The 13,367-nt window shown below is 46.3% G+C and overlaps 5 protein-coding genes and 1 non-coding gene across 6 annotated transcripts; 5 read left to right on the plus strand and 1 right to left on the minus strand.

Moving 5' to 3' along the window:
* AGABI2DRAFT_63423 (hypothetical protein) lies at window positions 1-435 on the plus strand (the record flags this gene model as incomplete). The annotated part of the gene is made up of 1 exon (XM_006458322.1): window positions 1-435. One exon carries the CDS (start codon window positions 1-3, stop codon window positions 433-435), a length of 435 nt encoding a protein of 144 aa, XP_006458385.1.
* Window positions 436-1,237: 802 nt separating this feature from the next.
* Window positions 1,238-2,564, minus strand: AGABI2DRAFT_141244 (hypothetical protein; the record flags this gene model as incomplete). Its single annotated transcript, XM_006458323.1, has 2 exons — window positions 1,238-1,918; window positions 1,944-2,564. The coding sequence occupies 2 exons, from the start codon at window positions 2,562-2,564 to the stop codon at window positions 1,238-1,240; spliced, it is 1,302 nt and encodes a 433-aa protein (XP_006458386.1).
* Window positions 2,565-3,432: 868 nt separating this feature from the next.
* AGABI2DRAFT_115415 (hypothetical protein) lies at window positions 3,433-4,021 on the plus strand (the record flags this gene model as incomplete). The annotated part of the gene is made up of 3 exons (XM_006458324.1): window positions 3,433-3,491; window positions 3,553-3,575; window positions 3,639-4,021. The coding sequence occupies 3 exons, from the start codon at window positions 3,433-3,435 to the stop codon at window positions 4,019-4,021; spliced, it is 465 nt and encodes a 154-aa protein (XP_006458387.1).
* Window positions 4,022-4,248: 227 nt separating this feature from the next.
* Window positions 4,249-4,321, plus strand: AGABI2DRAFT_t21. The gene has a single exon. It is a non-coding gene; the product is annotated as a tRNA-Cys (tRNA).
* Window positions 4,322-4,338: 17 nt separating this feature from the next.
* Window positions 4,339-4,497, plus strand: AGABI2DRAFT_60108 (hypothetical protein; the record flags this gene model as incomplete). Its single annotated transcript, XM_006458325.1, has 1 exon — window positions 4,339-4,497. A coding segment is annotated over one exon (159 nt), but the record flags the coding sequence as incomplete, so codon positions are not given.
* Window positions 4,498-11,185: 6,688 nt separating this feature from the next.
* On the plus strand, window positions 11,186-11,905 carry AGABI2DRAFT_58655 (hypothetical protein; the record flags this gene model as incomplete). The annotated part of the gene is made up of 1 exon (XM_006458326.1): window positions 11,186-11,905. A coding segment is annotated over one exon (720 nt), but the record flags the coding sequence as incomplete, so codon positions are not given.
* Between the last annotated feature and the right edge of the window lie 1,462 nt (window positions 11,906-13,367).

Raw genomic sequence — 13,367 nt, forward strand, 5'->3', positions numbered from 1 at the left:
ATGCGCGCCTCGCCTCACTCTGACTCGTGCTGGGCATGGGTCGATATTCACGACACGGTGTCAGGTTCTAACGCCCGACTCTATATTTCCAAGTTCATCTCCATTGGCGGAGTGAACTGTCAAGTCAAGGGCGCTCGCCCTCATTCCGGCTCCGTCCACTGCGCTCGCTGCCAGCGGTGGGGTCATCATTCAGACCAGTGTCGTGCCAAGTGTGCGCGCTGTTCCCTTTGCTCCGGCCCCCACACAGAGGCCAACCACTTCAAGTGTGTCGACGCTAAGCGCGTCGACGTGTGCCAATGCACAAACTGTACCGCGGCGAAACGCCCAGCGGACAAGCACTCACATTCTGCTACGGACTCGAAGGTCTGTCCGTTTTGGAAAAATAGGTTCGATCGTGCCTGGCTCAAGCGCCAGTTCCCCGCGCGTTCAACTTAAGGTGTACAGACAGCCGTCGCCGGGTTGGGTCGGTGGATTCTGATGGAGAACTGGGAAGGTTGCATAGCGGTTTAGGAGGGAGAACGGTAGTGGTGAGGACAGTTTCTTCTGAGGATCTAAAGTGACTTCGAGTCTGCCTCAATTTTTCACTTTCATATTTGATATGTTTGATTCCGCAAAAGGGACTGCGAGTGCTCTAGTGTTACAGTATTATGTAGGGTGTATTGGCTGACTGTTTGGTTTTATCCCGGGTCCCCTTACGTATGTACCAACATTTCGATTTGTGTCTTTTCTTTTTCTGTTTCTTCTTCTTGATAGCGCTTGACCTAGTCGCGCTGGATACGGTTTCATAGATAGAATATTGTTGCTCTGGGCTTCTGTAAACTGGCGAGGGTAGAAAGCCGCGGGAACATGTCGTGACACCCGACGTACGAGTAGTTTTGAAATAAACTTACATTGATTACAAAAAAAAAAAAAAAAAAAATGGGAACGGGGGGAGGACCGGGACGGGTTCCATGTTCTGCTGTGGTAGATGCTCCTGACTTACCTGGAGCACCTTTACCGCTCTTGGGCAGGTTCGATGGGGCGTTACTCCCACTAGCATCTCGATTCCTACCGGCAGCAGGAACTGCTCTGGTGGACGGGGCGTTACTCCCGCTAGCGTCTCTGCCCTTAGCTTGCCGGCTGGAACCGGACTCGGGCATACGGGGCATGACTCCCGCTAGCGTCTCATTAATCGCTGTTGGCTTGGTAACCACCGACAGCTTGTAAGGCATATAAGATGAGACTGGCTTACAGTACCTTATTGGCCCGTCTTTGAAGGTTGGACAAACGGTTTGGGGACCGCGCTAATCTTGATTGGCAACGCAGCCACTGGCAAGGTGGTGACCGGATGTTGTGGAGTAGGGGGAGGAGGTGTGGCCTTTTTCTTGCCTTTGGCGGCGGCTGGGATCCTTGGTGGAGACACATTGACCTCCATAGGAGTCGGTGCACTTGTTGGGGTGGGAATGGGAGTCGGCGCGAACGTGACGTTCTTTGCTGGAGGGATAGGGAAAGGGGGAGCTCTAGCCGGGGGGGCCTGAGCCTGGTATGAAACAGCTGACGAAGCTGCTTGTCTGATAGCCAACACGATGGACTCCTTCCCAACTCTGACATCAGCCCATTCTGAATCAATAATCTTGCTTATGAATATAGCAAGCTCCTTAGCGATAGCGTCCAGGTTAGTCGCCATCCTTGGTGTAATGCGGGCCATACTTGTCAGGATCCCGGTGAGATTTTCTCTGAAGCCAGCGATTTGGTCATCAGTGAACGTCCATGGCTCGGACGGAAGATCGGGTGACGAGCTCCGAATCTCTTCATCTATAATTTCGCCAACTATCTCCTTTGACTTATTGACATTTTCTTCGAACTGGTTTGATGACATGCTGACGCCTGTCATGACATGACTGTCTGTCGTTTGCCGCTCGGACTTTGAGCGCGTAAGCTTTGGCTTCGGTAATTTTCATTACCCGGGGCGTGGTTGGAGTCTTGTTCAAATCTGGCAAGACCTCGTGTGTGCGGGGAGGTGTACGCGCGTCCTTTAACACGGGGTGGTCCAGGAGTGCTGGGGAGGGAGTGGGGAACCCGTATGTCGACTGGGACGCATCAAGGGGAGATGGGAGGGGCGGAGTCGTCATGAGTTCCGCTGGGGGGGTCGAGAATTGATTCCACATATTAGAATCGGTCTGACTTGGTACGGCGGCGCCCTTTACGTCGTCGTTTTCTTCGTCACTGTCCTCTACAACTTCCTCTTCATCCGAATCATCTGCATACCTTCTCGAAGCTAGTATCTTCTCCCTGAGTTCCTCTAACTCCTTCTCACTCTCTTGCGACGTGGGAACAATCTCTTCGTCTGCTCGTTCCATGAGCGTCTTCTCTTTCTTATCCAATTCTTCGAATCCGATTTCAATGAAATTTCTCCTCTTCGGTTTGGACGACCCAAGAGACTTGATAGATGAAGTAGCAGCCTTGAATGCTCCGACAATGCGAGAGTGAGTACTGCTTTGGGAGGCTCGGCTCCTATGTGATCCCGTTGGGGACGACGGGCGGGATGGGCGGGCAGGGTACAGGCGATCGCGGTGATCAGCCATACTTGAAAAAACTGGAGGGGTCGTGAGCTATCAAGCGTTATCCCTTAGAAATAATATGTATTCCAACTAAAGTGCACGTCCACACCAATGTCCCAAAGAGGAAGGTGGTGGTAAGAGACAAAGAAGGAATCGACTTAGAAGACCAACCTACAGCAGCACCCGAGACTAGAGTCACATAACCACCTGTAGCTCGACCTGTAGCCTTGCAGGCTCCGTGAGAGGCATCCAAGTAGGTAGTGAAGAGTTCCTCAGAGTCACTAGCTTGGTAGACGAGTTTGTAGTGCATAGTGCCAATGGGATAACGGAATAGATGTTTGACTGCAAGCCAGTGAGCTGGAGCTGGGTTCGAGTTGAACCTCCCAAGATAGGAGACAGCATAGGCAATGTCGGGGCGAGTCATAGTGGCCAGATACTGAAGGGCACCTACAGCATTGAGATAGGGAACTGACTTCATCTCAGCCTGCTCCTCGAGTGAAGGAACAATGTCAGAAAGTTCAGAGCCTGGAGCGAGGGGAGTGGATAGAGGATTAGCATCATCCATATTGAAGCGTTCTAGGAGCTCCTTAATGTAGTGCTCCTGCGAGAGGGAGATGGAGCAAGTAGAAGAGTCCTGAGTGACCTGAATACCCAGCAGAAGTGTAGTGGACCCGAGATCACGGAGTTTGAAGTGTTTGGACAGCTCAGAGACAGCCGAGGCCATGGCAGCATCACTTTTCGAGACAAGAGTAATGTTGTCAATGAATACTGGCACAATGACCTTGATGTCACCTTTGGAGTAAATTGTTAGAGTGAGCAAGCAGTCTACAAGTGTTATTGGTGGACTTAGAGATATGCAGACGAGTTTAGTCACATGATAGCTTAGTCATGTATGGTTGAACTTCCCAGTGGACACTTCAGAGGCCTTAGCTTCTTACAGTCTGTCCACAGGTGAGTACAAGTTAGTATATCACAATACAGCTTCTTACAGTCTGTCCACAGTTGTTCCTAGGATTGCTCAGTCAGTTGCCATCCGTTCGCCTCGTTTCTAGGACCGTTAGACTCGCCACTGTGTCGCGTACATTCTACGTTCAACAGGTTATGGGCCCCGGCTTCTAACGCTTAAGAAACGACGTTTACTTCAACAACCACAGCTCTTCCCCAATCACTTCTGCCTTTCCTCAACTTCTTTCACTTCTCCTGCACTCATTTCGACTCCTATGGCCTCCGGATCGCCCACCTTTGCGAAACTCAACGAGGAGAACTACTCCACCTGGTCTGGAGAGATGGAAGCGTGGCTGAGAGCCTCTGGGCTCTGGAGACTTGTCTCTGGCAGGCAGAAGGCTCCCTCAACCTCTAGCCCTGTTACCCAGGCAGAAGCGGACGCTCTGGACGTGTTTGAGGCTCGCTTGGACAAGGCTGCAGGCTGGCTGTACTTCATGGTTGAGCAGGAGCAAAGGATTCACTTCTCTGGTATCTAGGAGAGTCCAGTGAAGATGTGGGAGGCTCTAGAGGCTGTACATTGACAGAAAAGGGCTGGAATGCACTTTATGTTAGGTGATGACAGGACAAGTCACCTGACAGTTCGGAGCTCTGAGTTCTCACATAATCTGTACTGTGCCTCAGCCCCTGCAGCAGGCCCTCAGTTGTGGGTTCCACCTCTAGGCCTAAGATGTATACATATAACATCTTAGCTACTATATACCAAGATCATATAGCTCAGTGGTTAGAGCTTCCTAGTGCAATTGGGATGGTCCCAGGTTCAAACCCTGGTGTGGTCACTTTTCTATCTTGACACTTTAATGCCTATGATGAGCTCTTCTCTATCCGAAAACTCAAGGAGGAGTCCCTCCAATCCCTTATCAACAGAGTAGAGAGCTCTAAACAAAAAATCAAGGAACTCTGCCCCTCCTCCTTCACTCTAGAGCAGCTAGAGGATGAGCTAGCCTCTATGGCTCTCATTAGAGCTCTCCCTGACGAGTTTTCCGCCTTCACCTCCTCCCTATTGCTTATGGACAAGCTAGACAAGTCCACCATTCATCAGGCCTTTGTTACTGAGGATTTACAACGCAAAAAACGCGCTCAGGACGCCTCTACCTCCTCCCATGCACTAGCTGCTCGCTCTGGCTCTCAAAACACGACGAAAACCTGTGGTTTCTGCGGGAGAGAGGGCCACAAGTTTAGTGAATGCAAAACCTTTGAGAGAGCGAAGTCCCGGGCACAGGAGGATGCACAAAAGCCTAGAACTCCATACAATTTTTTTTTTTTTTTTTTTGTAATCAATGTAATATATTTCAATACTACTCATACATCGGGTGTCACAACACGTTCCCGCGGCTTTGCGTACGCCTGCCAGTTTACAGAGGCTCCAAACAACAGTATTCTATCTAACATATCCAGCGCGACAAGGTCAAGCGCTATCGAGAGAGAGGAAAAGAAACAAAAACCAAACAAATCGAGACATTGTTACAAACATAAAGGGTCCCGGGACGAAACCAAGCAGTCAGACAATACTAGACGACTAGCACTGAGACTTCCAAAAGAGGAAGGTAGTGGTAAGAGGTCAAGGAGCAATGACAAATCATGTCAATGCGATCTCAAGTCACCGGAGACAAGACAACACTTACTTATGGTCTGTCCTCTGTTCGTCAGGCGGATCAACCATTATGACTTGGACGGAATCACTACTATATGTGGACTTATTCTGTTCCTCCAAGACAATCCTCAAGCGTTCAGTTCCGAGCCACCGGAACTGCCGCGAATTGCTGATGAAAGCTGGCCGGCATATAGGAGAGAGTTAGAGTTGGCTAGAGATGAAGAGAATAAAAGGAGGAAGAAGAAGAAGCTTTCTCCACTAACCGGACCGATCTTCTTGCACGAGTCGATCGAGTTCGTGAGGCACTGGAACGTGTGGGAGATAGATGACGGATGGGGGGATATCTTCTATGCGGCGATGAGAGAGATTAAGCCTGTGATGCAGGCGGTGTTGAAAAGAGGTAGAAGACGGATGATTTTCTTTTATCTTGTGTACGAACGTTTCTGTTTCTTTGTCTATCTTAGTGTACTTGTATTCAGATTCGAATTGGCTCTTGTTTCTTTTTCTTTTTCTCTTTTAGCTTCGACCTCGTCAGCTGGATACTTTCGCATAGTGTAGTTAAGTACAGGTGATGAAAAGTACGGGGAACGCGTCATGGCACCCTTTAAGTAGTTTTGAAATAAACTATGATGATTACAAAAAAAAAAAAAAAAAAACTGGGAACTTGTTGAGGGCGTTAGTGAACACCTCGTGTTGTTTGAGCACCCACTCCTTAGAAGACGCGGGCATGTGGGGGATGTCGACAATCTTAAGATAAGACATTGACGTGATGGGGGAATGGCCGATGGGGACATTCGGACTTGGGAAAATGCACCGAACGTGCTTGAGCACGAAGGAAATTTTGAGGGGATGTGGGAGGCGGCAATACAGATGCCGTTGCCTTCAACCGAAGCATGAGTGAGAACGATGTCAGACTTGACGTCCTTCTTGAGAAGCTGATTGAGGCTATTAATAACCTCGGGAGTGAAGGAAGCCGCTGTAACCGGAGAGTCGGCAGGCGGTGTCAGGATTATAGCACGGTGCGAAGCGCCGTGTGCGGTGTGCTTGCCTTGGCGTCTCTTGCGAGGCGCTGAGGGAGCGCGGAACGAAACTGAAGGGGCGCTAGCAGGAGCAGGCGCGCGCTTTGAACTTGGTATGGGAAGGGGTTTGGTGGGCGCCTTCTCAGACGCTGGTGGTGGAGCGGCCATATCAGGAAAATGTTAATCCAACTTTTGTTCAACTTAAATAACTTAAACATGAAAAAAAGTTCAAAATAAGGAAAAATTTACTCACAGGTTTTAAAACAGACTTTTTTTCTCCTTTTAAAACTTATTCTGACTTTGAGGTTAAGGTGTAGATGTTCAATCAAGTAATCTCATTGTTAAAAAGAAAGGATAAGTCATACTCAAGTCACAAAAGCATACAATTAAGGCAAATAAGGAAAAATAAGACAAGCCAAAGTCATAAAGTCAATTATAAGAGGCTTAAGAGTGAATAAGTCATAGAGAAAGTCATTATATTAGCATAACAAATACAATACATTGCATATAATCTACACAAAAGGATGAGATTGGATGATGAGGGAGTGATGATGAGAAAAGAAATATCCTGTTGAATAATAATAGTATTGATGCTATCATAAGCTCATACCTATTAATACATGCATGTGGATACTAGCTATCCACCTTACTCTTGAGCGACTCATCGCTCACTCATTGCTCCTATCCACTCTGTGATGCTATACGAGTAAGCTGAGCAATTATGAGTAATTGCTCTATGGACTTTAGTGTGGAACCCTTAGATAGTTTAGTATATATACTGTACACATTCCATTACTTTAATAACAATTCGAACACTAGTTCTACTCGTCTACTCAAGTTCTATCCAAAGCAAGCTCTCTATAAACTCTCTACACTTTATCCAGTAAGTTCTACCAACTCACCATTAGCGCCAGTTAGCTGCTGGCTTAACAGGTTATGGGCCCCGATCGCCTACTCACTATGTGCAGACATTGCACTGGTTCGAGAGGGTTGATCTGTAACCTGGATCCATAAAGTGAAAGAGACTATGCCCAGATCTCTCAACCTTTTGGTTGATCACTGTTCCAGTCACTTCACCTATTTACAGGCGGAAGAAACCTTTTAACTTTGATTCATTCACTGGAAACAAGTTTCTACAGTGTACTGATTGATCTTCAATACAGATCTAATCAACAATGTCTCATGTTATGGCACTTCTTCCTTCGGTTGCAATGCTTACTGGTGCAGAAAACTATACTACCTGGAGGAACGCGATGTCCGATATTTTGACATTACTCCCCGCAGAAGGATTCCCTTTCAGTGGCCTTGACGTTTGTGAAAACAAATGGTTAATTCAATTAAGGAACATCCCTGGCAGAGCAGCAGATGGTACTACTACAGTCTCTCTCACCTAGGAGCAGATCGATGAAAACGAAGTCATTGATAACGCTAGGAAGGAAAGAGAACGTCTTTCCAGAACCGCTATAGCCATGATCAATGCTCGTACTACCAACGGTCTCATCCCCATCAGGTTTGAGAACGCTCACGATCTCTGGAAGATGCTCAAGGACACTTACGGTATAGCCGGTCCATCGGCTATCTACTCTATGTTTCAACAAACCGGGAATTTCCGTATCTCGGGTGCTAAAGAACCCTCAGCTGAGATCGCCCAATTGGAGCAGATCTATAGTCAGCTGACTAGTAATAATGTCGAGATTCCACCTCTCGTTCAAGCAATGACGTTGCTCAGATCAATTCCTGAGCAATGGAAAATTGCTTCTTCATTCCTTGCCGCTAAGGGTGACGTCAAAGATGTCACCTTTCATGCAGTCCGCTCCGCTGAATACAATCAGCGTCAGACTGCTAATAATTCTCAAGCGCATCGATTCTCTGGCGTCAAACAAGGCAATCAAAAGCCTGCTTGGCGACCATATAAAGGGCAGCAGCAGCAGCAGAGGCCATATAACAATGGCCCTCACCAAAACCAATCGCAGATGCGCCCGCAAGGGCAGCAACAACAACAACAGCGAAGTGGTCCGCCCCCAAAGAAGAATTGTCGTGGGAAGAAAAACCACCAGCAGGTGAATGAAGTTTCCAATAGAAATACAGCTCAATGTATTGACTATACTGCACAGGACGCGACCATGTTCGCCTCCGCCAGTGTCGTTCGAGATGTCCCTGCTCAACATGTAGGAGAACGATCACTATTAACACGGATTTCTCATGATCCACGCCCTAGACCCTACGAACGCCTCACCCCGGGCCGGTTCAAAACTGCCAAACTCCGCGCCGTACTCCAGTATGACGAACGCCTGAAGAACCGAGAAAATCTCGGCCTCATCCCGCTCACCGACAAACAACTCCGTCGGAAGCTCCTCCGCATCGAGCTCACCAAGGAGCTCAAAAAGGACGAGCAAGAGCAGAATCTTATGACAGTGTTCAGGAGCGGTGGAGAAACTTCTACTATCCCCAAGGGGGAAAGACGAGAAGCTTTCCTGAGGCAGCAAGAGGTCCAAGACGAGTACTGGCACATGAACGAAATATTCCGGGCACACTTCGCAACAGGAGAGTCGAAGCAGACCTCCGAAATGGAAATGGACGATGCAGTCTCCAAGACTATTTCAGAAGATGCCCCAACATCGTTCGATCCGGAGACCGTATCCCTGGGCGGATCTGATGCTGATCAGACCGAGATGATTTCGCCGTTTACGTGCGTACCTCGATCTAATCTTGATGACTTAACAGCTAATTTTATCCAGACCGGAAATGTCCCCTACAATTCAAATGTAGACAGGGATATTTGTAGAACTCCGGCTGTAGATAATGATAATACTTTTTGCTTCACTTCTATATCTGAGGAAGAAGGTGATAGCCAATCACAAAAAAGCATAAGTTTAGAAAGTCATCATTGCTCTGGCAAACCGTGTGAAACATGCGGAATGATTCCTGTAAATAAAAATTACCCAATCAGATGGCTCCTCGATTCGGGAGCATCAGGTCACTTCACAAATGACCTTGATGACTTCATCGAGTACGATGTCAGCGACTTCGGATCAATGGGAACTGCCGAAGCAGGAAAGATCCTTCAAATCACTGCTTATGGTTCAGTCATGATCGAGCATGAGGTAACTGATGAAGATACTGGTGATACTCTGAAAAAAAGAACTACAATCCCGAACGTTAAATACGTTGAAGGATTAATGGGCCGCATCTTGTCCCCTATCCTCTTCTCAGAGGGTAATAATTGGACGATGGTTGGCCGGGCAGCATACACAACAATGTACAAACATGATTTACCTGTCCTCACAGCCCAGAGGATCCCAACACAAGAGGACCGTTTACACTACGTGTTAACACGAGTAGTGAAGATAGCAGAAACTTCATACAAAACGGCAAGGTTAATCACTTACGACATTTGGCATCAAAGATTTGGACATATTTCGGAAACTGCACTTAGCAAAGTACCGAAAGCTACCGGACCAAAAGTAGAAATACCTTCTAAAACGGGAACTGTCTGTCCAGGCTGTGCCCTTGGCAAGCAGACCCAAAAACTGTTCTACCCTAATCCCAAAAGAGCTAAGAAGCTCGCAGAGTTAACACACTCTGACTTACTAGAATTGCCTATTACATCGTACCACAAATTCAAGTGGGTAATAACATTTCTAGACGACTATTCTTCGAACTGCTCGATTTTTCTTCTAAAACAAAAATCTGAAGCTACTCAAACCATTAAAGACTTCGTCACTGGTACAGAACGCATGAGCAACACAAAGTGTTTGCGGTTCCGTACTGATAATGGAGGAGAATATATGTCAGAAGAATTAGCTCGTTTCTTTAGGGAAAAAGGAATTATCCATGAAACCACAGCGCCATATGCTCACCAACAAAATGGAAGAGCAGAACGGCTAAATCGCACCCTATTAGAAAAGGCACAAGCAATGCGCTTACACGCTTGCTTACCTGACTCCTATTGGGAATTTGCGATAAGAACGGCTGTACATGTATACAACCGAACTCCGATGCGCCGGTTAAATTGGAAAACTCCGACAGAACTACGCGAAGGTATTAAGCCCAAGATTGATCATCTTAGGGTATTTGGATGTGGGGCTTACGTCTTCATTCCTGAAGAAAAGCGACAGAACAAGCTTACGCCTCGTTCTGAGTACATGACATTTGTTGGCTATATAGAAAGTGGTTACATTTTTCTACGCCATAGAAATAATCGTGCACTCTTCGTGTCACCCACAGCAATCTTTGATGAAGGGATCTTCCCCTTATGTCCAAATGGAGGAATTGGCAGAATAGCCATTCCAAGAGAACCTGAGACATCAACAGACGATCTAACGTCCAATTCGGACAACAATGCTCCGGAACCTTCAGAACAAGGTTCTGTTCCATCATTTGATCTAGACCCTAGTCTATATGATCCAAATGAACCTGTCGTCCCTCCGAGACCGACAAACCCTACTCTGCCTAGATCTGAGTCACCTCGATCTAGATCTCCATCTAATAAAGAGGCTTCTGATGACAATGATCATCTTTCTTATGAGGACTTTGATCCGAGACAAAAAAGAGAAGTTGATTTTCGCCCCACGCCTCCGCCGAATACGCCTTCTGATCTATCAGAAGATGAAGTTCAACCGCCAACTAACGAAAAAGGCAAAATGCCTGAAAGGCGACAGTTAGAACGTGAGATAATTCTTCCGGAAACATTTCCGCCAAGAAGATCTACTCGCACTCGGCAACCTCCGCTCCGACCTGATAATATCTATGGTGAACGTTCAAATCCCACAGATATTGAAAGGCAAAAGGTTAATGATTGGCCAAGACCATCAACGGTCAAAGAAAGCCAAAGACCAACCATACCTTTACCTAAACGAGTCAGAGGTCCTAGATGGAATAAAGGACAGGATGCAGAAGTACCACGTCCTGCTACCGGCAATCCCTTGCCGAATACTCCGGAAACGGAGGAGCAGCAACTGCACCGCCTTGCAAGTGAGGGGGGAAAGGATTTCATTAACCTTCTATTGGCAAATGCAATTACTCCGGTCACTTTCAAAGACTTGGATAATATTCCCCAGGACGATCAAAAAGCCTGGATAGAAGCATGCATAGATGAACTCCGTGCTTTAAAGAAGCGTGGAGTATATGAAATCGTCGATCTTCCAGAAGGAATAAAAACCGTCAAAAATAGATGGGTTTTTAACATCAAGTCTGATGGCCGAAAACGTGCCCGACTTGTTGCTAAGGGTTTCTCCCAAATTGAAGGTATTGACTTCAATGAGCTTTTCTCTCCCGTAGTCCGCTACGAGACTGCCCGTCTCATATTTGGTGTTGCCGCACTCGAAGATTGGGAAATAGAAAGTGTTGACGTCAAAGCAGCATATCTATACAGAAAGCTAGAAGAGGAAATCTATATGGAACAGCCTGAAGGCTTCAGAAAAGACAACGACAAAAGAGTCTGGAGACTACACCGAGCACTATATGGCCTGAAGCAATCTGGCTTAGCCTGGTGGCGCGAATTAACTGCGTCAATGAAGGACCTAGGCTTTAAGCGATGCTCTTCAGATGCTGGTGTATATTATTACAGTGATCCGCAAACGAAGCAATTGATCATTGCACTAGTTTACGTTGATGACGTAGCCATAATCGGGAAAAAGACTGCGCTATTTATAAACCTTAAGCACAAGATCATGAACAAGTGGGAATGTCGAGATCTTGAAGAAACAAAAGAGTTTCTCGGAATCAACATTCAACGTGATAGAAAAAACCGAAGGATCTTTCTCAATCAGGAAAATTACCTTGAGAAAATTCTTGAGAAGTTTGATGTTACATCTAAACCGACAAAGACTCCACTCAAATCCGGTTTTACCTTTGTTCCGTTTAACGGATCAGCATCACCCGCTTTCAGACAGAAGTACCAACAATTAGTTGGATCTTTAATGTACCTAATGATCGGTACTAGACCTGACATTGCTTATGCAACAGTCAAATTAAGTCAACAGTGTGCAAACCCTGCTCAAGAACATTACGATCAAGGATTATATGTTCTAAGATACCTACTCGGTTCTCGTCACTATAGACTTAAATTCCATGGCGCCTCCAACGAAGCGCTAGTAGCCTATTCAGACTCTGATTGGGCTCAAGATCCAACAAACCGGAAATCTGTCACCGGTAACTATGTTACGATAGCCAAAGGCTGTGTAAGCTGGCTTAGTCGTAAACAAAAGACAGTCGCCTCATCTTCTACGGAAGCTGAATATATGGCTCTATCCGACTGCTCCAAACAACTAGTTTGGATGAGCCAATTACTCAAGGAGATCGGCTTCGATCTTCCATCACCTTATCTAAATGCGGATAATGAAGGATCAATATTCTGGGCTTCTAATCCTGTTCAGGAACGTCGCTCCAAACACATTGATATTTGATATCATGTTGTTCGAGAATATGTTGAAGAAAAGAAAATCGTTCTTTTCCATATCTCTGGTGAAGAAAACCCAGCAGACATATTCACGAAAAATCTTGAACGAACAAAGTTCGAATATATCTGATCCCTTCTTGGTATGGAATTTTTAGAGTAAATAAATTCCTCGCTCATTCAGCATGGAGGAGTGTTGAATAATAATAGTATTGATGCTATCATAAGCTCATACCTATTAATACATGCATGTGGATACTAGCTATCCACCTTACTCTTGAGCGACTCATCGCTCACTCATTGCTCCTATCCACTCTGTGATGCTATACGAGTAAGCTGAGCAATTATGAGTAATTGCTCTATGGACTTTAGTGTGGAACACTTAGATAGTTTAGTATATATACTGTACACATTCCATTACTTTAATAACAATTCGAACACTAGTTCTACTCGTCTACTCAAGTTCTATCCAAAGCAAGCTCTCTATAAACTCTCTACACTTTATCCAGTAAGTTCTACCAACTCACCATTAGCGCCAGTTAGCTGCTGGCTTAACATATCCTACAAGTAACAAATGAGTATGAAAACATACAGAGATAGAGAGCACTCACCAGTGACCAAAGAATCCCCAAAATCCTTCCAAATATCCCCTCAAATATCCCCCCAAGTGGCCCCTCAAACATCCCCCCAAGTATCCCTTCAAATAAGCCTCCAAAATTCCCCCAAAAAAGCGTCCAAAATAGGCAAAAAAGCGTCCTAAACCAGCTTAGAATCAGCTGGGGGAGAGCTAGGAAGGTGAAGAGGATGTTACTTAC

Source organism: Agaricus bisporus (assembly GCF_000300575.1).
Source record: "Agaricus bisporus var. bisporus H97 unplaced genomic scaffold AGABI2scaffold_2, whole genome shotgun sequence".
Taxonomy (NCBI): domain Eukaryota; kingdom Fungi; phylum Basidiomycota; class Agaricomycetes; order Agaricales; family Agaricaceae; genus Agaricus; species Agaricus bisporus.